The sequence below is a fragment of the Erpetoichthys calabaricus genome, chromosome 6 (genome assembly GCF_900747795.2).
Source record: "Erpetoichthys calabaricus chromosome 6, fErpCal1.3, whole genome shotgun sequence".
Taxonomy (NCBI): Eukaryota; Metazoa; Chordata; class Cladistia; order Polypteriformes; family Polypteridae; genus Erpetoichthys; species Erpetoichthys calabaricus.
Window position 1 is genome coordinate 193,679,228 of NC_041399.2, and position 21,985 is coordinate 193,701,212.

A 21,985-nucleotide genomic window follows, 5' to 3' on the forward strand; every position below is an offset into this window, starting at 1 on the left:
GTGTTTTTCTGCAGGTAGTCTGGTTTTTCCACCTATGTACTAAAGACATGTTTGTTGGTGACTTGGCAATTGTTACATTTTTTGAGGGGGCTGTCAAAAAACAGGGCCTGTTAAATTTATTTGAGGCATTCTTTGTGTGATTTTGAGCTATATGAGAAATAAATTGTTGTTGCTGTTAAATTGTTCTGTAGTATTGGCTGAGAACAGTTACAGCATTTTGCATGTTACATAATTATTTTAATTATCAATTAACACATTACAAATAAGATATAAATATAGCTAGGAAGACAATGATACTGAAAATAGTGGTTTCCGCTACTATGATGAAGTGTTAAATGTCCCTAATTAACTGTGTACAGTAAGTTGGCTAAATATTCCACATGCAGCCAGATCACTGCATGTAGCATAATGAAGTTAGATCTGCATCATCAATAAACTGCTGTTTGTCTCCAGGAAATAAAGAGTTTCTTTTATGTCACAAGAACTGTTTCACTCCAAGAAAAGATGAACTCTTTTCTCCCAAGAACACAGCTGATGAAAGTCTTCCACTACTAATCCATAAGGACAGCCACTCAGATTTATGTCTTCGTAGATCATTGAAATTAATTTAAGAATTGCTATACGTAGCACGTGTAGTAATCTCATACTCATTTTTATTCTTAAGTTAATACTAAGGTTATGGTAAATCTTCTGGGGCCATTTTCAGAAGAGCATGTTTCTGTCATAGAATCTCTGAAACACCTCCTTATAAATATGCAAATTAATCAAGCAGATCCCATATATGCTCCTTTCTAGGGGTGAAACTCTGGGCTTTATGATGTGCAAAGTGACAGCCTGTTTCACCCTGTCTTTGTATTTCTTGGTAGCAAATGGAACTGGTGTCAACTCTTTTGAAGATTTTATAATCACACATTGTCTGATTTGGATGAGATTTAATCTCTGACTAACTTTACGTTCTCAGCATATAAAAAGGATAAGTTTGGCTATATATGGGGGAGTAGTTCTCTCTCCAGGAATGCTTATACATACATTTCTGGTATTCTTTATTTGACATTTTTATAACTTTTTTGTATTCAGTTACTGCATAGTCAAATAGTCTTTATTTAATAAAAAGTTGATCATAAAAAAAATAAATAAGTGGTCAATTATTGTACTGAATATTTTCTGGTACCTAATAATAATACTGAAAACGTAGAGTTCTTTTTACTGTGGATACACACTGGAACTTGGCCTCTGAGGTTTGCAGTCTGAATATTCATAATTATTGAGTATTAATAGTTAGGTTTTGAATTAACTGGTTCACACATTAAGTTAGCTGCTTGGCCTCTGTGGTTTTATTCTGAAACACACACTATGATGTGGTGTTTAGCCTATGAGGTGGCATATACATATGAAATATTATTTATATAACACATGCTAAGAAAGTTGCTATTTATCTATAGTTTAATTATAAAGTACACTCAAGTTAAACACTGCTTAACCTGCAACTTTAAATATAAAAACGTGACTTTTAGCTAGGGCGGCACGGTGGCGCAGTGGGTAGCACTGCTGCCTCGCAGTTGGGAGACCTGGGGACCTGGGTTCGCTTCCCAGGTCCTTCCTGCATGGAGTTTGCATGTTCTCCCAGTGTCTACGTGGGTTTCCTCTGGGTACTTCGGTTTCCTCCCACAGTCCAAAGACATGCAGGTTAGGTGGATTGGCGATTCTAAAATGTCCCTAGTGTGTGCTTGGTGTGTTTGTGTGTGTCCTGCGGTGGGTTGGCACCCTGCCCGGGATTGGTTCCTGCCCTGTGTTGGCTGGGATTGGCTCCAGCAGACCCCCGTGACCCTGTAGTTAGGAATATAGTGGGTTGGAAAATGGATGGATGGATGGACTTTTAGCTATAGTCAAATTTCTTTCTCGGGTACAAAACCCAATGAAGAAGGGGCCTGAGTTTCTCTAGTTAGCCAATCAAAGGTGTCAATTTGCTTGACTTCTCTCTACATTAAATATTAGAGTAACATATAGCTAGTTTCTCTCATAAATACTAAATAGGTCTTTTAAACTAAAAATAATAATTTGCAGTTAGATTGATGATCTACGCTTCTATTCTGTCACTGGTTAGAAGAAGTGAGGCTGTAGTGGAACTGGATTAATATTAGGTGGGTGATTCTGTCTAAACGTTCAACCAGATAAAAACGCCTGCACTAATTAGTCCCAGAAAGGCTTTGGCTATTCAAGATGTCATTGAAAAGGGGGCAAGAAATTCTAGCAAAGATGGATTTTCACAAAAGACAATTTGAGAAGATTAACTACAATACCCTTAGAAATATGGCAGTATGTTTTTATACGGATGGAAAAAGTTTAACCTGTGAGAATTGAGCATCTTTTTATTTTTGGTACTAAATATTAGTTTGTTGTTCTTAAAACCATATACATTCATTTTTTAAATTTTATTTCTCTTTGAAATTATTTGTTAAATAAGCACAAACACATAGATAGATAGATAGATAGATAGATAGATAGATAGATAGATAGATAGATAGATAGATAGATAGATAGATAGATAGATAGATAGATAGATAGATAGATAGATAGATAGATAGATAGATAGATAGATAGATAGATAGATAGATATTTTGTTCACATTACAAACTGAAAAAATGTGACTTTTATACCCCTGCATTATATAAAATCATCATCATTTCATTATATATATTGCACGTGTTCATAGAATGGTGGCTAGATGGCAGGCTAGGCTAACCAGACCAATCTATCCCCAGCAACTTCCTCCAGGTCAGATACTCCTGGTCCAGTAAGAGATATAATCCCTTCAGCTTGTCCATGAATTGCTCCTCAGTTTTATACTAACGGACTGTGCCTGCCTGTTACTCCACCTCTGGGTGACTGCAAAAAGGTTTTCTGTTTACATGCTCAGTTCTACTCTGACATCATGGAGAATGAGCCTAGTTGTACTGCACAGAAACTTTAACTGAGCCTCTAGTATTCATAGTCTCATTCTTATGGTCACCAGTTGGAGCCTGTGATCATCGGTGAGGATGGGAACACAGACGGACCAATAAACAAAATAGTTTAATCAAGAAGTTAGCTGTATCCTCACTGCTTCATTACACTCTAGTACAATGTTCAGAAACTGTTGCTGCTATAGCAGTTCATTGGTCAAACCCACCATCATCTTAGCCTTCACTTGTGAACAACACATCAAGATACTTGAACCCCTCTGCTTTGGGCAGTTTCTTACCCCTTTCCTCAAGAGTAAATGCAATTATTTTCTGGGAGAAGGCCATGATGTCAGAATTCTAGGTGGTTATTCTCACTCCAGCCACAACCACACTCAACTTCAAACCATTCCAGAGAATTTGGGACTCATGTCTAAACAGGCCCAAAGGACAAAGTCAGTTAGTTTCCTTCCAGTCCTTGGCTGTGCTTTGAACATCATGTGCATTGAAAGACTTTGATGGACTCCATAGTTCACATTGATATGACTCAACGTAATGCCAACCATTTGAACAAGGCTCTCATGTCACAAATACAGAGAACTGAATAACATGCAGCAGCACCCTCAGACCTCATACATCCAAATCACATTCCATAAAACAACACAGGGCACACAATCATAAGCTTTTTACAAATCCATAAAGCACATACAGATAAGACAGGAACATTCTTCTGAACCCTCAAATATCTATGAAAATACAAAGAGCTGTTGCACTCAACTTTCATGACTTGAACAGAATCTGAATTGCTCCTTAATCTGAGGTTAGTCTGTTAGGCAGAGACTTGCTTGAAGTACTCTAACTTTCCTAGCAAGGCTATGGAGTTTGTTGCCTTGGTAATTGGAACAGACCCTTATGTTCGACTTTTTGAAAATGGGGCCACCATCCAAGTCAGCTTGTTCCTACCTTCCATGCAATATGGAAGAAGTGTGTTAGTTTCAAATCCCCCCACACCATTCAGTTTTTTAGCACATCACGTCAGATTTCATTATCCATACCTGCCTTACCACTATGGAGCTTTTTATTCACCACAACATCAGCTACAGAAGTAGACCCAATTACAACCAGTACTTTTGGAATTGCCTGCCCAAATGAGGGTGTAACCATGGAGTCTAGGAGTTCCTCAAAAAGCACTCTTTCCACCTATCAACAATATTTGTAGTTGAGGTCAACATTTCCACACCCTTGGCTGATAACTGCCTAGGTGACATCATGCCTACCCTTTTAGGGTTATTGACTGGTCTGCTAGTCTCTTCTCTCAAAGTTGTCCAAAAGTCATTATCTGCGGCAACAACAAATTCCACCCAAATCCTGGCTTTCATGGCAGCCTTTTTGGCTTGCTGGTACCTATCAGTAAAATCTGAAAATCCTGCTAATTGTATTGCATAGCTGGCATCTTTCTTCAACTTTGCATTTTCTCTTACCCCCGGTATCGACCAGTGGGTTTGTTGGTTATCACCTTGAAAGCGACCAACTATATTTGGGCCACAGTTCCTTGTTCCTGCCTCTCCAACTGAAATCTTCAACAAAGACCAGTCAGACTCTATGTACCTAACCTCTTTTGAAATTTAAAGGTCTTATGAAAGGTGAACACATTCTGAACAGAACTATCTGCTAGCCATTCCCAGCATACCTTCATTAATTACTTGAGTTTTACAGTTTGTCCATCTGAGTCAGTTCACCACCCACTGGTGATCAGTTAGCAGGACATCGACTCTCTATATTGAACATATGGCCTCAAGTCACATGCCACGACTACAACATCAGTCCTTGCTTTCTGACCTAAGTGCTCTGCTGCCAGGTGAACATTTAAGCAAACTCCTTTTCAGTGTTCATTAGGACAATCAATGACTAGCACAGATACCCAGTAACAATTCCCCACTTATATACTAAATCAGGCAGGCTAGCAGTCAGGTGAATGCTGAAGTCTCCCAGTAGGACTACAGACTCAGTAAATAGTTCGATTTCAAGCACTGAACCAAATTTCTCAGAAAAGGACACATTTTCTGAATAGTTATTTAGGGCATAGCACACACATTTCCTCTCTTCAACTCAACATATTGAGATGACTCCCACTCATTCAATGGAATAAACATCAAGTCTATAGCTGCTGGCTTCCTCACACCTGTCCAAGGAGAACCCAATCAGGAACTGGTTCCAGAGCCAATGTTGAGAGGGTCTGACTATATCTGGTCTGCATTTTTCACACTACCAAGTGTGTTCTGGACCCTTCCCTTGACAGAGATGTTACGTTTCATGCCCCAAATGGTAGGTTACATTGCTGAGGACTCTTATTTTTGGATCCATTCCACTCTTGCTTGTTAACTAACTAGCATTTCACATGACCATCAGGTAGCTTGTAAGTTTTTAATGAATAAACTATTAAGGTTTAAGGTTACAAAACAGGTCAAAATAATGACATATTATTATATTATCACATCAATAATAAAAGAACCACTGTCATTGCTGAGACTCCTCTTCCGGGCAAAGGATCTCAAGACATGATTTAGCTTGCTGGGATGAAGAAGCCCATAGCCAAATAATTTTCAACCTGGATGATGACAGAGTCAGAAGTGCGCTATGGTATTTTTAACATTATCTGCAAAATTGTTGTACAGAAGCAGAGTCCTACCTGTCTGGTTCTTGATGCGTCTCATTTTAAACCAAAGGACCCCCACACTGAAGATCAGCAGAGTGAAAGGCAGGACAAGAATCCGTTTGGAGCGCATGACTGCTGAACTGAGGAAGGGGAAACATCTGTTAACAAAGTTGCATCTGTGCAGACAAGCACAGTATATTGCATTACAGATAGTTGTGGGTGACTAAGTGAGGTGAAAAGGGAACCTTCAAAATTAAGGAGAGTTAAAGATACTTGAAGACTGTAAGTTTATCATAAAGACAAATTCCTTTTAGAGAAAGACACGGATAATAGGCTGGTAGCTTGGAAGTGGTACCATGGAAGACTGTAATATTTGTATTACCTTGCAGTAGATACAGAAAGTATTCAGACCCCTTCATTTTTCTGCACACTGCATTGTAGGTTTAAGTTTAAACTGATTGCCATATTTACTCATCAATCTACACTCAATAAATAGACAGGTTTCAGAAAAGTTTACAAAATTATTAAAAATGAAAAACTGAAATCACTTATTTATTTAAGTATTCAGACTCTTAATTCAGTACTTTACAGAAGCCCTTTTCGGCAGTAATTGCATCTTGGGGTAGTCTTTACAAACTTTACACAACTAGAGTTAGGCGGTTTATCCAATTTTTTTTGTGGCAGACACTCTCAAGTTCCATTAAATTGGATGGAAAGCATCTGTAAACTGCCATCTTCAAGTCTCTCCACAGATGCTCTATGGGTTTAAGTCTGGGCTTTGGCTGAACCACTCTAGGGCAGTCAGAGACTTGTCCTGAAGCTACTCTTGTGTTTTCTTGGCTGTAGTCCTCAGGTCATTGGTTTGCTGAAAGCCGTACTTTCGTCTCAGATGGAGGTCACATGCACTCTGGAGCAGGTTTTCTTCAAGAACCTCTCTGTGTTAATCCTTCTCTCAATTCTGATTAGTCTCCCTGTTACTGCTGCTGAGGAGCACTCCCATTGCATGATGGACCCACAATCATGCTTCTCCATAGGCGATGGTATTAAAAATGTGATTTTCAGTACCTGGTCTCTGTCAGACATAGTGTTTAGAATTCTTCCCAAAGAGTTAAATTATTGTCTCATCAGACCACAGAATCGTTTCTCTCATGCTATCAGAGTCCTTTAAATGACCTTTGGCAAACTCCAAGTGGGTGTTTGCCACTTCATCCTAAACACCAGATTGATGGAATATTGTCGTGATGGTTGTCCTTTTGACAGATTCTCCCATCTCAGCAAATGAATTCTGGAGCTCTGTTAGAAGAACCATTGGGTTCTTGGTCACCTACCTGACCAAGACCCTTCTGGCCTTGTAACTCAGTTTGGCCAGATGTCCAACCCTAGAAACAATACTGGTGGTTCAAGACTCCTTCCATTTCACAATTTCTGAGGCCGCCGTGCTCCTGGGAAACACTTAAAGCTTTAGAAATGGTTTTACACCCCTGCCCTGATCTGTGCCTCACCACAGTTTGATCGCAGATGTCTACAGAGAGTTCCTTGGACTTTATGTCTGGTTTTTGTGATGACCACAATTTAGAGTGCCATAGTGCAGGGTCGGAAGACATTCATGAATGCAAGATTTCAGTTTTTAATTTTTAATAAATTTGAAAACCCTTCAGAAAAAATATTTTACTTTGCCATTATGGACCATTGTGTATATTGTTAGGTAAAATGACAACATTATCCATTGTGATAGTTTGAGGTCTCCGGGACCCCTTGAACCCTCAGACTCGACTCCAGACACCAGGTAAAAGTCCAATAATTATATTTATTTGGACAATACAGTGCACAAAGCACCCTCCTCTCCACAATACTCAATAATCAATCAATACACAATCAATAATCCTCCACACTCCCAGACACTTTGCCACCCTACGTCCCATCTCAGCTCAATGTCTGGGCTTACCCATGAGTCCTTTATACCCCCTAACCCGGAAGTGTTTCTCCCTTCTGTCCATGTGATCATGAACACTTCCGGGTCGGATAAAAAGCTCCTTTCTTCAACCCGGAAGCACGTCGTTTCCTCTTGTCACGTGATAATGACGCACCTCCGGGTTATAGGGCAAGTAAGAGTCCGGCAGTCTCCCTACAGCGACTCCTGGTGGTTCCCAAGGTATCCAGCAGGGCTGTGCATATAAACTACAAAGTCCATGAGGCCCTGCTGGAATTCGGGGAACGTCCACGCTGTTGGGAGAGCTCCATCTGGTGGCCTGGGGGTGAGGGCTGGAATATTTAGCCGGCCACACACCACACCATTTAAAATTAAATCTACAGCACATTAAAGTGTGCAGACGGGCAAGAGGTCTGTATACTTTCTGAATTCATTGTAAATAAAAACGCTGATTTTTTGTCTTTGATCATATTTGACCAAGCACATTTAAAAAATTACAAAGTACCTGTGCACCAATAATTTTATCTCCGTATTACGCTTTTCCTCATTTTACCTTATTACTAACTTAATATTCTTTATACCCATAAAATCTGCTGTTAATTTTGTATTTGGCATTCTGAAGACCCACACTTACTGTATATCAAATTGAAATAATTACTTTTCAATGGCAAAGACAAGCTGAATAAACATTATCTGACTATAACAGAATATACATCTTTACAGTGTTGGATGGTCTCTACTTAGATTTCACATCCTGGTTCTGAATCTCACATCTCGTCATTGTCAGTTTGTAGTATGCACATTCTCTCATTGTCTTTCACAAATCAAACATATCGGTCAGATTAATTGACAATTCCAATAATATTAATTTTCAGGTTAGTTTCCCATCTTGAACCAGGTGCTGCCATTGGCTTTGTGAATGTAGGCATGTGAGTGACTGAATGAATAAGCCCTGTATTGTCAAGAGCTCCCTATTACCTTGTACCCAATGCTGTCTAGTAGTGTTGATCTGTGAAATTCGCAAAAATATTTTTCCCAGCGAATATGTTGTGTTCTCCTTGTGACCTTGTTGGCCAAATATTTTCCTGGAAATTTTTGTGCAGTTGAATTTGGCAGATATTTTCTTAGGAGTCTTACAGTGTGAGATCTATTTCTTTTGTCCAGACACTTGGCATCTCTTGTTAGTAACCAGTTCGTCAATATCAGGCTTGAAATCTTGTGCAGCTGCAACTTTTATGAGGGATGAAAGGTGCTCGACGGTAAGTCTTGAGCGATGTGGGGTTTTGGTAGCTTTCATTAACGAAAACAATTGCTCACAAAGGTAAGTGCTTCCGAACATAGACAGTACTCTCGATGCCAACTTACGGATCTGCACATACGAGGGTGACAGGTAAGCATACAAGCCTGGCACACCAACTTCGTTGTATTTTGTCTTCAGAATAGAATCTGACTGCAGTTCAATCAATTCCATTTGGATATTCTCAGGCGCATTCTCAACGTTGTAAGAGTACGGTGACGTAAACAGCGGAAAGTCCTGTTCGTGTGAACTGAAATCACGAAAATGCTCACTGAATTCACTGCTCAGTAATTCAAGTTGGAAAACAAATCCTCCAGAAATCAAATTTTACTTTACTAAGTTTACTTCAAAGTTTATATTGTAAAATAAGCCGATATGCAAAAAGCCCCCTGACCTACACTAATTTTACAAACTCAAAATCACAAAAAATTGTTAATAAACAACTCATCAACTTCTCGCATCCACTTCAGATCTTCAGCTGTAGTCTGCACTAACTGTTCATTACAATACTAGCACAAAATTACATAAAACTAGAGCAAAAAAACGTGAAAATATGCGAGCTATTACTACTTGTGATGGTCAGTTCTGCCCAGTGGCCAGTCTCAGCAGCCCAGCCAGTAGTGTAGCCTGCCAGGCTGCTGCAGCCTAGCACTTCAGTTGCAACGTTGTGGCTCATTAACTTTGGTCAAGGCTCGTGAGGGGGCGGCAGTGTCATGCCTAGAGTATCAAGGAGCTGATGCCACAACTTCAACTATACTAGTAGATGACATTTCTGGTACCGTAATGCCATGGGAAAACGCGCTTTTGGCAGAAGGCAGAAGTAAGAAAAGTCAATAAGTAACACCGAATATGCAGAATGATTCAATCAAAAACGATAGTAATCATTTTGTACAAGTTTAGTGCTAACTAGGATCTGTCATGCGGGGCCGCATGTTTGACATGCCTGATCTAGAGAACTTCTATGCAGATATGGATAAAACGATTCCACAGTGCAAGAATCAAGAGATTGTGTTTGTTATGGGGGACCTGAACATGAAAATTTGATGGGGACGATCATATGGTAGCAGTGCAGTTGGGCCATATAGCCTTGGTGAATATGGGTTCAGTGATGTGAGCAGAATAATCTTGTTATTACTAACACATTCTTTGAACATCACCCTAGAAGACTGTGGACATGGAGAAGCCCAGACGAAAATACAAAGAACCAGATCTGCAACTTAAGCTGAAAAATTGTTAACAGGCAAGGCAGCAATAATAATAATAATTCATTACATTTATATAGCGCTTTTCTCAGTACTCAAAGCGCTATCCACACAGGGAGGAACCGGAACCGGCAATCAAGACTGGATTTTTCTCAGCTTAAGATAGAAAGTGTGAAAAGGACTTATCAAGAAGAACTAAACCACAGGTTAAGTAAAGAAGAATGAATGATGAATATGAAGGAGCTAAAAATGAATTTGAGAGATTTAGCACAGCAATAACTACAGTTGCTGAGTCTATGTCACCAGTGACTCCTAAGGTGAGAAAGAAAGACAGTATGACCAAAGAAATAATGTCTATTATAGAACAAAGCAGGAAGATGAGTAGAGGGACAACACAATACAAGGAGTTGAACAAGGAGATACATAGACAGGGTCGGAAAGCACAAGAGAACTTCTACATGGAGCAATGTGAAGAACTGGAACTTCTTGAACAAAGGAACCCACAGCATATCCATGACAAGGTACAAAAATAATTGGACAATGGAAACAAGTGACAGTGGGATATATAGAAGCAAAAGACAGTTCAGTCATCACGGAGCAAGAGGATATGCTGCAACAATGGAAAGAATATATTACAGAGCCCTTCGATGGTAATCAAAAAGCAACTAGTTTTTCCTGTAAAACTTTGGTGAAAGGAGAAGTCCTAGAGCATGTGGATCAGTTTATATATCTGGAAAGCATGTTGACAGCGGGGCGGCACGGTGGAGCAGTGGGTAGCGCTGCTGCCTCGCAGTTGGGACACCTGGGGACCTGGGTTCGATTCCCGGGTCCTCCCTGCGTGGAGTTTGCATGTTCTCCCCGTGTCTGTGTGGGTTTCCTCCGGGCGCTCCGGTTTCCTCCCACAGTCCAAAGACATGCAGGTTAGGTGGCTTGGTGATTCTAAATTGGCCCTAGTGTGTGTGCTTGGTGTGTGGGTGTGTTTGTGTGTGTCCTGCAGTGGGTTGGCACCCTGCCCAGGATTGTTTCCTGCCTTGTGCCCTGTGTTAGCTGGGATTGGCTCCAGCAGACCCCCGTGACCCTGTGTTCGGATTCAGCGGGTTGGAAAATGGATGGATGGATGTTGACAGCTGATGCGAGAACAGACCAGGAGATAAAGTGTTGAAATGCCATAGCTAAGAGTGCTTTCAAAAAGATGGAATGGGTTTTGTTATCAAAGTGTGTGTTCCTAACTACTTGTCTTCATATATTGAAATGTTATATTCTGTATGGCTGTGAGAGTTGGACGATTAGCAAAGCTATTGAGGCACGATTAGAAGCAGTGGAAATGTCATTTCTTAGAAGGATGATGAAAATATCATGGACTAAAATGATTACAAATATAGAGGTGATTCACAAAGCTAGAATGACTTGGGAATTGCTAGAGGTGATTGTGAAACGATAAATTCAATTTGTTGGTCATGTGTTGCGAAAAAAAAAATTAGATTAATTAGTACTGACCGGACAGATAGATGTTAAATGGACAAGGGGACATCAATGATTAACATTTCTTGGCTGGCTACAATGAGTTACCAGAATGAAGACATTCAACATGTTGAGGAATCTTAAACACACAAATGAGAAAGAAGCTATAGCTACTGCCCACATCAAGATTCTGGCACTGCACTTCGAATGAATGAATGATAGTAAATCATTAAATATTATGTTTCCAATTATATAGCCCATCGCTCCACATGTTCACACATAGACGCCCATACTCAATAGCACAAGGTCAATTTGGTGATACCAGTTAATCTAACAAACATATGTTGAAATCATTGGTCAGAACAAGTGAAAACATCTAAAAGATGCAATAAGAGAGGACCTACCTTATCACTGATGGGACAGATGTTATGACTTGTAACCCTGAAAAAAATTTGTTGGATATGAAATGTTATTTTCTTTAAAGAAACAGATATTATTGGCAATCTTTATAACAACTTTTTAACTTCTTAAATTTAAAGACCTGTGCTATTAAATAAATAAATCAAAAATACACACTCTGGACACTTACCTGAACTTACATTAATAGGCTGTGTTGAGTCAAATGGTGAGTGCAGGAGTTTAAGAGCTGATATGTACGCTTCATGAATAAAGAAAAAGTTTGGTTGGTGAATGCTTAGAAGTGATTGACAGAATGATACAAAACATTCATTCTCTTGTAGCATCTTAGAACAGTAATAAACACATCTATTATTATTTAGTCTAGTTGTTAGTAATTCATTTATTCCATCTACAGGATTGTTGGAAGGATGGAACCCAGAGTTGCAACACTGGGCCAAAGCTGAAATGGGAAATCAGTCGATCACAAGATAAATTTGTCCACACAGTCACAAAGTTCACAATTGACTGTTCAATGCTGTACTGCCACAGACGGAAAAAGGATGTAAAACAAGAATAAAGAATGCCAGATAGAAAAGACAGCAGTTCAGCTGGATCAAATCATATGCAAAATGTGTAGTAAAAGGAGACTTGCTATAATTCTTAAACTGAAGCTCACCAAACAAGGAAAACACACAGGAAACTACAAAGAAAAATCTCAGATGTCACTGAGCATGCAGTGATGGAATTGTCTGAATCATAAAAAATGTAACGTGTATATATTTAGGAAGAAAGCAAAATACTTTAATGAAATCCACACAAACATGGAATAAGTTGCCAGAATGTTTTTAAAACCCACATTTAACAGAGAGATGGTAAGCTTTAGCAATGAGATGAGATTATCCATGCACTGGTTTTTCATTCCACAGCCATAATGACTTGATGTAAAATCTGTAAAACCAACCATCCACTTTCTGAATCCACATATTTAATTAAAGGATCAATGGGAACTGAAGCCTATCCCAGAAACATCAGACAAAAGGCAAGATCCAACCCTGGCCAGAACATCAATGCACTGAAGCTTTCCTCTTATCTGTGACATGAGAGTTAGAGAATGCACTAGGAGAAAACTGGCTTATTTGAGAGTAATGAGAAAAACAGACTCCATTCATTGCCGGTGCTCTCAACTGCCTAAACCCATTGTACCATTCCCACTCTCTTTCATTACATGCCAAGGGTTGACTGTTGTCATGCACGTGTGCATAGGGAGCCGCGTAAAGACCTGATAAGCAACATAACATATCGTGCCAGGGGACAAAGGCGGGGTACTAACCTTTCTTTCTTTTATTTCCACAGAAATACAGAAACAACACCGCCATAACTTTGCCCGGATTCCCTACACCACACTTCTACCACTTCCGCATTTCATCCCTTTCTCTGGTTCCCTCCTGATGAGGTCATGGCTCCAATACAGCACCTCGGATCCTTCCCAGCATTCCATTCATCAGTTTCCGGTCCCACCCCATAAATGGTCCCATCATCATATGCATGTCTGTCTGTTGTAATGAAAGGAACTCATATCACTGACCACATTTTTTGTTTTTGTTGCAGAATCTGTACAGTATACGGGGCCAGAAACCCCAAACCTTTATACAACTTTGTGTCTTTATTACACTGTGCACACTGTTACTTCTGTTAGGTACTGCTCTCTGCTCCTCTTGTCTTCATAATAGTCAGAGCAGGTCTCTCTTCTCCGGCACTATGGAAAATCCTTGCTATCTGCAGTCCCCCAATCTCTCTCCACCACAATATGCTGCATGATGGACTGACATTCTCTCTACGATTGTCTGCTACCTTGTGCCCATTGCTCCCAGGATAGGCTTCAGATTCCAACTACCCTGAAATGGAACAATTCAGTTCAGATAATGAAATGGTTGAATGTTTTTCAAAACCTTAGAGCCGGAACAGAATTAAAACTCTGTTTCACTCTTCAGTCCAACAGCTGCATTCACAGTTGTAACCTGATATGGAGGCACTCGTGACCCAAACCTGTACCCAGAAAAAGCACTAGAAAGGGGGCTTATTCTAGAAAAGTAAAGGCTAAATAAAGGATGGTATCAAAAGAAACAGCAACACAGGGTATTACAAAAAGAACACAATAAAGTCTAAGCCCTTGGCCCTCACTTTACAGAAGAAGGAAGCCATAACTGGCACCTTCTGTAAACCCCTTGTGTGTCACACACCTATTTCTCACCTTTCTCTAACACTGACCTCCTCTTCCTCCTTATTTACTTTGCAAGTGAGCCATGGCTGCTACTTAACTCCCAACTCCAGACTCATCTATGCCAGGCTGTGAAGGTCATTTCAAAGCTGGACCTGGGACATCTTCATTATGCCATGTCTGCATTTCCAAGTAGAATTTTTAGATCAGTCAGAAACCTACAAGAGACACAAGACTACCTTGCTACAGCTCCATCCAGCAACCATTGTTTTCCCTTCCAGCAGGATTGTTTGTTATACCTACAACTCCTAATCAACCACATAGAGTCTAAATTTTAACAGCGTTATTCAGCTGCTACTTTCCTTTATTACAACATCCTTTCCTGGGAGTGTCTCACCCCATCTCTCAGGTGTGTTTTTACTTCCTCGTATACGAAGTATAGGGAAAGTATTTTAATCGTCCAAAAATTCAGTGTTGAGATTTTAATGAATCTTGACGTTTTAGAACACCCCAAGTCCAAAAATACCATTTTTGGAATTCTGTCTGTGTGTGTGTGTATGCAAACATGATAACTTGAATGCTTTCACTTAGGTCAACCAAATTTTGCATTCAAGTATTAGGTACAAAACGTACATTGCTATCAACTTTTTTGCTATTTCCGCTAACCAGAAGTGGTACTTTACCTTTTATTCATGCAGCTGCTGAGTCCGATTTATTCCACCTTACTTTCATAATAATTGCTCAATAAATTATCAATTTGACTTGATTTGTTGTTGATGGTTCTTTAATGTACATAATATAAAAATATAATCATTTTCTTACTCTTTACTCCTGAAATATCCTTCCCCATATCCGAGTACACGAGAAAGTTTAGGGGAGTCCACTCCTGATTTTTAATATTAGAACATTGTGTGAAACTTGACAAGAATGGGCCATTCAGACCAACAAATTCACTAATCATATTCACCTAATTTCTCTAAAATAGCATCAGGTTGAGATTTGAAGGATCACTTAAGTTCTACTTTCTACCACAGTACTTGGTGATGTATTTCATGTGGCTATGGTTCTTTACGTGAAGAAAAATGTTCCAATGTTTGTGTGAACTGTTTCTCCATGTTCTTGTTGAAATAGTCTGTCCTGTAAGTGTTCAGGACCACTGGATGGGGTGTTCATCCACACCACCTGCTAACCTCTACACATGAAAACAGTTGTTTGTGGTAGGTGAGGTACAAGTTCTTAGGATGATGACTGGTATCTCATGTTTCTTCTTCTTCGTCCTCCTCATCTTTTCTCACTTCTATGAGGTGTCAATGTGCTTGATTAGCCTTCTCCAAACAGCCCAGTCTCACACCTCCTTCTTCTTTTACTTTATCCACTCCCCTCCACTTTGGCCTCCCTCACTATCTCATCCCCTGTACTTCAATTCCCATCACTCTTTTGCCCACTTATTGATCACATGTCCATACCACTTCAACCTATTTTCCTGTACTTTATTAGATATCTCTTCCACTTTGACTGTCTCATTTCTTATTCTGTCCTTTTTGTAACTCCACACATTCATCTCAACATTCTCTTTTCCAGCTCCAGGAATCATTGCTGGTCTTACCACTGTCTTAAAAATCTTACCTTTAACCTTCACCATAATCCTTTGATCACACAATACTCCTGATACCTTCTTCCAAATGTTCCATCTACACTGCATACGATGGGTTTCTCAGGTACCTCATCTTACTGCATATATTTCTATATAAAGGTAAAATATTAAAAAGAAAAACCCTGAATGTTTCATTTGCCTCTTCAATTGGCTATGCAGGTCTGACTTAATTGCAGACCACTAAACTGAACAACTAGTGAGCACCTACTAATAGCACAATGTGCACAGTAACACAAAGGTAACACTTTAGTTTAGGTATTGCAAAAATGCATCTATTACACATATACTCTAATATAACAAGAGCTTAACAAAGGCTTCTTTTGGTCTTAACACTTACAATACTTTAGTCAAAATGATTATTCAGCTTTTAAATGGGGTCTAATAAAATAAGTTCGCTTTGCAATGGTCAGACGTGATTTAAATCAGACATATTTCTCTTGATCTTGTGTACTTTAGTATAACACCTATAAATCCTTCGTATTCACAATTAACTTTAACAAAATGGTTGATTAAACCATCATGCATTTTTTTCCCTGTTGTGGTTAATGGATTTCCATTTGCCATTCTATCACTCATTGGGGTTTGCCAATGAGGAAAACAGCACCAGCATGGCATTGGATGTGGAAGTGGGTGGCATAGACTAAACATAGACGTCAATATAGGCAGTAGGAATGAGTCTGGAAAGGCAGGCACCTTCAAGAGCCACAGAGAGACAGTGGGGTTTGAGATTACTCAAAAGGCCTCCAGGGGGGTATTTTTCGTAAGTGGATTACTCGTTTAGCCGGATGTAATTGTTGACGATTTGGCCTGATCCTGGATCTGTCGGTTTTTCGAAACTCTTGCTGGAAGTGTTGTCATAGCAGCACATCCAAATCCTCAAACCTGCTTGGAGTAAATGTAATGTTCAGTGTAAACAAGGATTAGCTCACACACTTAATCAGTGTCCGTGCATGGAATTCATTCAGTCATGGCTTCATCGTTCATGAATGAGCAACCAATTGATATCGGTGCGCAAATTATAAGATGAGAATTTCATATAGAGAGGGTTTTGCGCGATCGGCAAGACCCTTTTTGCTCCAGGAGGAAATTCTTTTCGAAAGATACCACTTTAGCCAAGGGGGAATATTGTACCTCAAAGATTTATAACCAACTTATATTCGAAGTCAAACTAGGCGAAGTCGGGCTCTCACAACCACACAGACAGTAGGCATTGCTTTGAGGTTTTTTGCAAGCGGCACTTTTTAAATATACTGTAGGCGATGCGGAAAATCTAACTAAAAGTGCAGTTTCCCAGGCAATTCGTAAAGTCTGTTTGGCTCTGAGATATTTCCTTCGGGTTTTCATTGTGTTTCCTGGACACCTGCGAGTGCAGACAAAAGAGGCGTTTCATGCAGGTAGGTAATACACAGGCAAAAACACCCACAGTTCCATGAAGAATCTCACAATCAGCCTAACATTCTCATTACCCAGGGTTTCCAAATGTGATTGGGGCACATGGGACGGATCACAGTGGAGTTTGATCAAACATTATTTGGAAAATGAACCTTTCCTCCTGATGAATAATCAGACACAGTGTCTTCATCAAATATTTGGCCTTTGTCAATATCTCGTTGGTCAGACACAAGTTCTAGGGATATGACATTCCCTGCAACTGACCCAACAACAAAAAAAGAGGGCTATATGGAACATACCTATGGCACACATTGAGGACAAATATATGAAATGACCATCCTTTACCTGAAATGAAGTGACCACTGCATCCTGCCACTGGTTCTGAGGAGGAGCTTCCCCGTGGAATGCCCTCAGAAACAGGGCGATGGGCATTTTGCTGGAGAGCCAACTCTTCTGCAGGGGTTAGGACTGGACCGTGTGGACCTCCACCTGTTTTTGGCTTGTCTGCCTTCTTATTAGCTTTAAAATTAATGTTTTTTATATTATATATGATTATTTATGTCAACAATTCTTTAAATAGTTATATACCAATATTTACCAGTTTGAAGTATATTGTTGTACTGTACTTCACTTTAACCTGTTCCTGTGTTCTCCTTGTGCTCACGTTTGATCTGGAATTATGACATATTAAATAATAATTAATCTGACTCATAGGAAATGAAACACTGCTTTCAGTAAGTACAATGCACACGTGTTTAATTTGTCGGCCACTTTTTGCCAGCCGTCTTTTCTGGTTTGGGCTGCTTTTGCAGTGTTACCCCTTGTGCATATTAAATCTTGAAATTCTTTATGTCCTTCGAATGAAAGGTCTTGCTCTGCTTGTGTGAAAAAAACTGCGCCCATTCTTTTGTCATTTTGTTACAGCTTATCAAAGACTTGCTGATCATGTTTTCTAGACTCAATATATATGGGCTTTTCACTCAGCGTGGGCGCGCGCATTCATCTCGGATGATTAGATCCAGCTCGACTAATCTACTACACGGCTGCGTTTGAAAAACCGACTTATCCCGGATGAGTTTCACCGGCATTAACTCATCCAAGATGAGGCATCTGATCTTGGATGATTTAAGCGACGTACGGAAAATACCCCCCTGGTGTTACTTTTTGTTACTTAATACAGCAAACAGTATCGCTTGTCATATGTGATATGACAAAAACAACAATTTTACTACTGCTAATAATAATAAATAACAAAAAATACTACAACTGCTATTATTACTAATAATAATGAATACTACTGCTACTACTACTATTATTGCTACTACTACTAATAATAAAATAAGATTACTACTACTATTACTACTAATAATAATAATAACAATAATGGTCCAGCGTAACAATGTGGTGTTACTCTTTGTTATTTCAAAGAGCAAACAGTATCACTTGTCACATATGATACAACAAAAACAACAATTTTACTACTACTGTACTCCTGCTAATAATAATAAACAAAAAATACAACTACTGCCACTACTACTACTAATAATAATGAATACTACTGCTAGTACTACTACTACTAATAATAATAAAATACAACTACGACTACTACTATTATTAATAATAATAATTATAATGGTCCACTGTATCAATGTGCTGTTACACTTTGTTACTTAATATAGCCAACAATATCACTTGTGACATGTGATATGACAAAAACAACAATTTTACTACTGCTACTACTAAAAATAATAATAATGAATACTACTGCTACTACTACTTCTAATAATAATAATAAAATATGACTACTACTGCTATTACAAAAACAACAATTTTACTACTAATAATAATATTAATAAACAAAAGATACTACTACTGCTACTACTACTAATCATAAATACTGCACTCCTACTAACAATAATAATAATAATAACCAATAATAATAATTACTACAACTACAATACTTCTAATACTACTACTAATAGTAATAATAATAAAATTCTAATCTTACTACTATTACTACTAATAATAATAAGATAAAAACTACAAATACCATTACTGCATGTGCTTAAATGATGTACTTAATGTAGTCAATACAGGGTCAAACTGAAGCTGGATATTTAGATATTTAAAAAAATGAATATGTGAATGTATCACCTACTGTGCACTTACACATTTATATGAACTTCATGTTGTCCCTCCAATGACAGCAGAAAGCAATAAGGCATTAACAACATCGGTGATGTAAGCTGCCAATAAAATGAACCAACAATTGACGTTAATCTGAGCTGTTTGTTCTTTTTGTACGTCAAAGTCACTTATGTAATGCTTTCCCACAATTCAGCTAATGACTGACTAGAAAACAGGACAGGACAATTTACAAACGTGTCCTCAGTGCAACAACATAATATATCAGCTAAAGTTAGCAGCCTTTAACAGCAGCTTTAGTGTAGTGGCAATTGATGTAGTATTCGCCAGCTTACTGGAAGTTACACACATTTAAATGTTTTAAACACACTTGAAACCAGCGTGGCCCAAGCTGCTTCTTCACAGTTTTATTTATATTTTTTTTTTCTGCGGTTTTGACTTTTTGTTGACTTGAAACCATCTCTCTGCTAGTTTATGGAAAATGCTCACAACAGATGGCTGTCAATGACATTAAATTGACGATTCCTGAAGCAGCAATATTATGGGGGCCTCTAGCCTCTCTCGCCAGTGGTCCTTCATCCGCGGGCCCCACGCGCTGTTAGGGTAGCCAGGTCCTGGCAATATTTCCTTCCCAATGACAGTTAAAATCCCGCGGTTCGGCCCAATGAATGACGCTTTTGATGATTGTTTGGGACGTGGACATAGTTCTGCCGCTGTTGACAATATCCAAGTCACTTCTTGGGATTTCTTTTTGAAAATGACACATCTGGCGTGATGTGCGTAAAGTGAGTAAGCAGCGGCTCTGCCAATGTGAATGTGCCAACGTGTCCTTTTCACGCAATGCGTGGTAGAGCACAAGTTTCAAGTAGTATTTCGGTAAAAAGCGTAGGCCTACTGCTAATAGAGCTAGGTGTGTTTGGGATATACATTAAGTAATTATGGAAAAATGCAGAGGAGCGCAAACACACCGATTGTCGACCTCCAGTGATATTTTTTCCCAGAAAAAAAAGTTTCTGCCCAATGAAATAGGCCTACGTCACATGCATATGATGTTTATTGTTATACTGAGTTCGCTTTGACTGCTTGCAGTGTCAATCACAACCTAACTAACAGGAAACTGGAACAAAGTCATTGATTCAAAACAATTCAAATGGACCAGGAGTGTGAGAATGCTTTTAAAGGGATTTAAGCTTTACCTGGAAGAAAATGTAAGGCAGACTGTTTTGAGTTTTGTGTCATTTAGGGAGAAGGTTCAGCAGCAGAAGGAGATTTGAGAAAGAGAGCGGATTAGAATGTGAAAGGCAAAGCAATTTTAATATGTGTGTGCTACAAAGAAAGAAAGAAAGAAAGAAAGAAAAAAAGAAAGAAAGAAAGAGACCACCAGTGAAGAATTCCCCTGTGGAGATACAGCATTAAATCAATGTTTGATTCAGTTTGATTCAACTTTAAAAGATAAGTTCAGTGTTTTTCAAGTCAATGTTATTTTTTTCACAATTATGGTATATATTAATTTGCTTCATAGAAATGAATTTTAATGTGAAGCATATTTTATCAGTTTAAAAAAAAAATAACTATCCTGCTTTTATGTTTTTGTAATGGAGCTGAACGTAAAAGAAAGCACTGAAACATTCGGAATACTTTACATTCATTTATCAAACTAAAAATACTGTGTGTTGATCTTCGTCTTGGGATTGTACACATACTGTAAATCAGCATGTCCATGTCATTTTAAGAAGGACAAAGAGCAAGACAAGTTTGTGAGATTCAGCCATTTTAAAGAAAGACTGGATGTGTGCTTCACTACCCCACTCATCTTCCTCCGCTGAAGCCTTTCCTCACCATGGGTGTGGATTCATCTTGTTAAGTCATTGCCAAATGCTGTTATCGACATGATTGAATGTTGATGCCCAAATGTGAATTGTAGTCTCTGTTCTGCAGACAACTAGCTAATAATAACTGAAAATATTCATAGGGTCTCTCACATTCTTTCATTATAAGTGATCTTATTTAGTTATTTCACAAAGATATTGCTTGCTACCATAGTATAGTAATGCACACATGTACATCAGTGTTCTAACAAAAGAAACATTGAGCGTGCACATAATGTGCAATCTAGAAACCAAAGCTGAACAGACATTATAAGCAAATATTTAGTTTTAATCAGGTTATAGTTTAGTAAGTTTAGCACTATGTTTAGGACTAGGCAGAGCTATCGTTTCTGCCTCTGAGTGCCAGTTTCTGCATGGAGTCTGCGTTATTCAAACACTGCAAACAAACATTTGTCTCTTTTTCAAAAGTTTAAACTGTGCTCCATGACAAGACAGAGATGACAGTTCCGTCTCACAATTAAAAGAATGCAAACATATTTTCCTCTTCAAAGGAGTGCGCGTCAGGAGCAGAGTCTGTCAGAAAGACAGAGGAAAGCAAACAAATCAATAGGGCTGTTTGCTTTTAAGTATGCGAAGCACCACGGCACAAAGCTGTTGAAGGCGGCAGCTCACACCCCCTCCGTCAGGAGCAGGGAGAGAGAGAGAGAGACAGAGACAGAGTTTGTTTTTCAATCAAAAATCAATACGTGCCCTTCGAGCTTTTAAGTATGCGAAGCACCAGGCAGCATGTCCTTTCAGGAAGCAGCTGCACAAAAGATAGCAACGTGAAGATAATCTTTCAGCATTTTTAGACGAGCGTCCTT

At 39.0% G+C, this 21,985-nt stretch overlaps 1 protein-coding gene across 1 annotated transcript in view; it reads right to left on the minus strand.

Annotated features, from left to right (window-relative positions):
• Positions 1-21,985, minus strand: part of LOC114653742 (uncharacterized) — a 61,428-nt gene that overhangs the window by 20,922 nt on the left and 18,521 nt on the right. Inside the window, exons 4-6 of the mRNA XM_051928798.1 lie at positions 12,075-12,143; positions 11,890-11,926; positions 5,629-5,735 (exon numbers count right to left, since the gene is read on the minus strand). Of these exons, the coding sequence (XP_051784758.1) occupies positions 5,629-5,735; positions 11,890-11,926; positions 12,075-12,143 (213 nt within the window). The remainder of the gene's footprint in view (positions 1-5,628; positions 5,736-11,889; positions 11,927-12,074; positions 12,144-21,985) is intronic.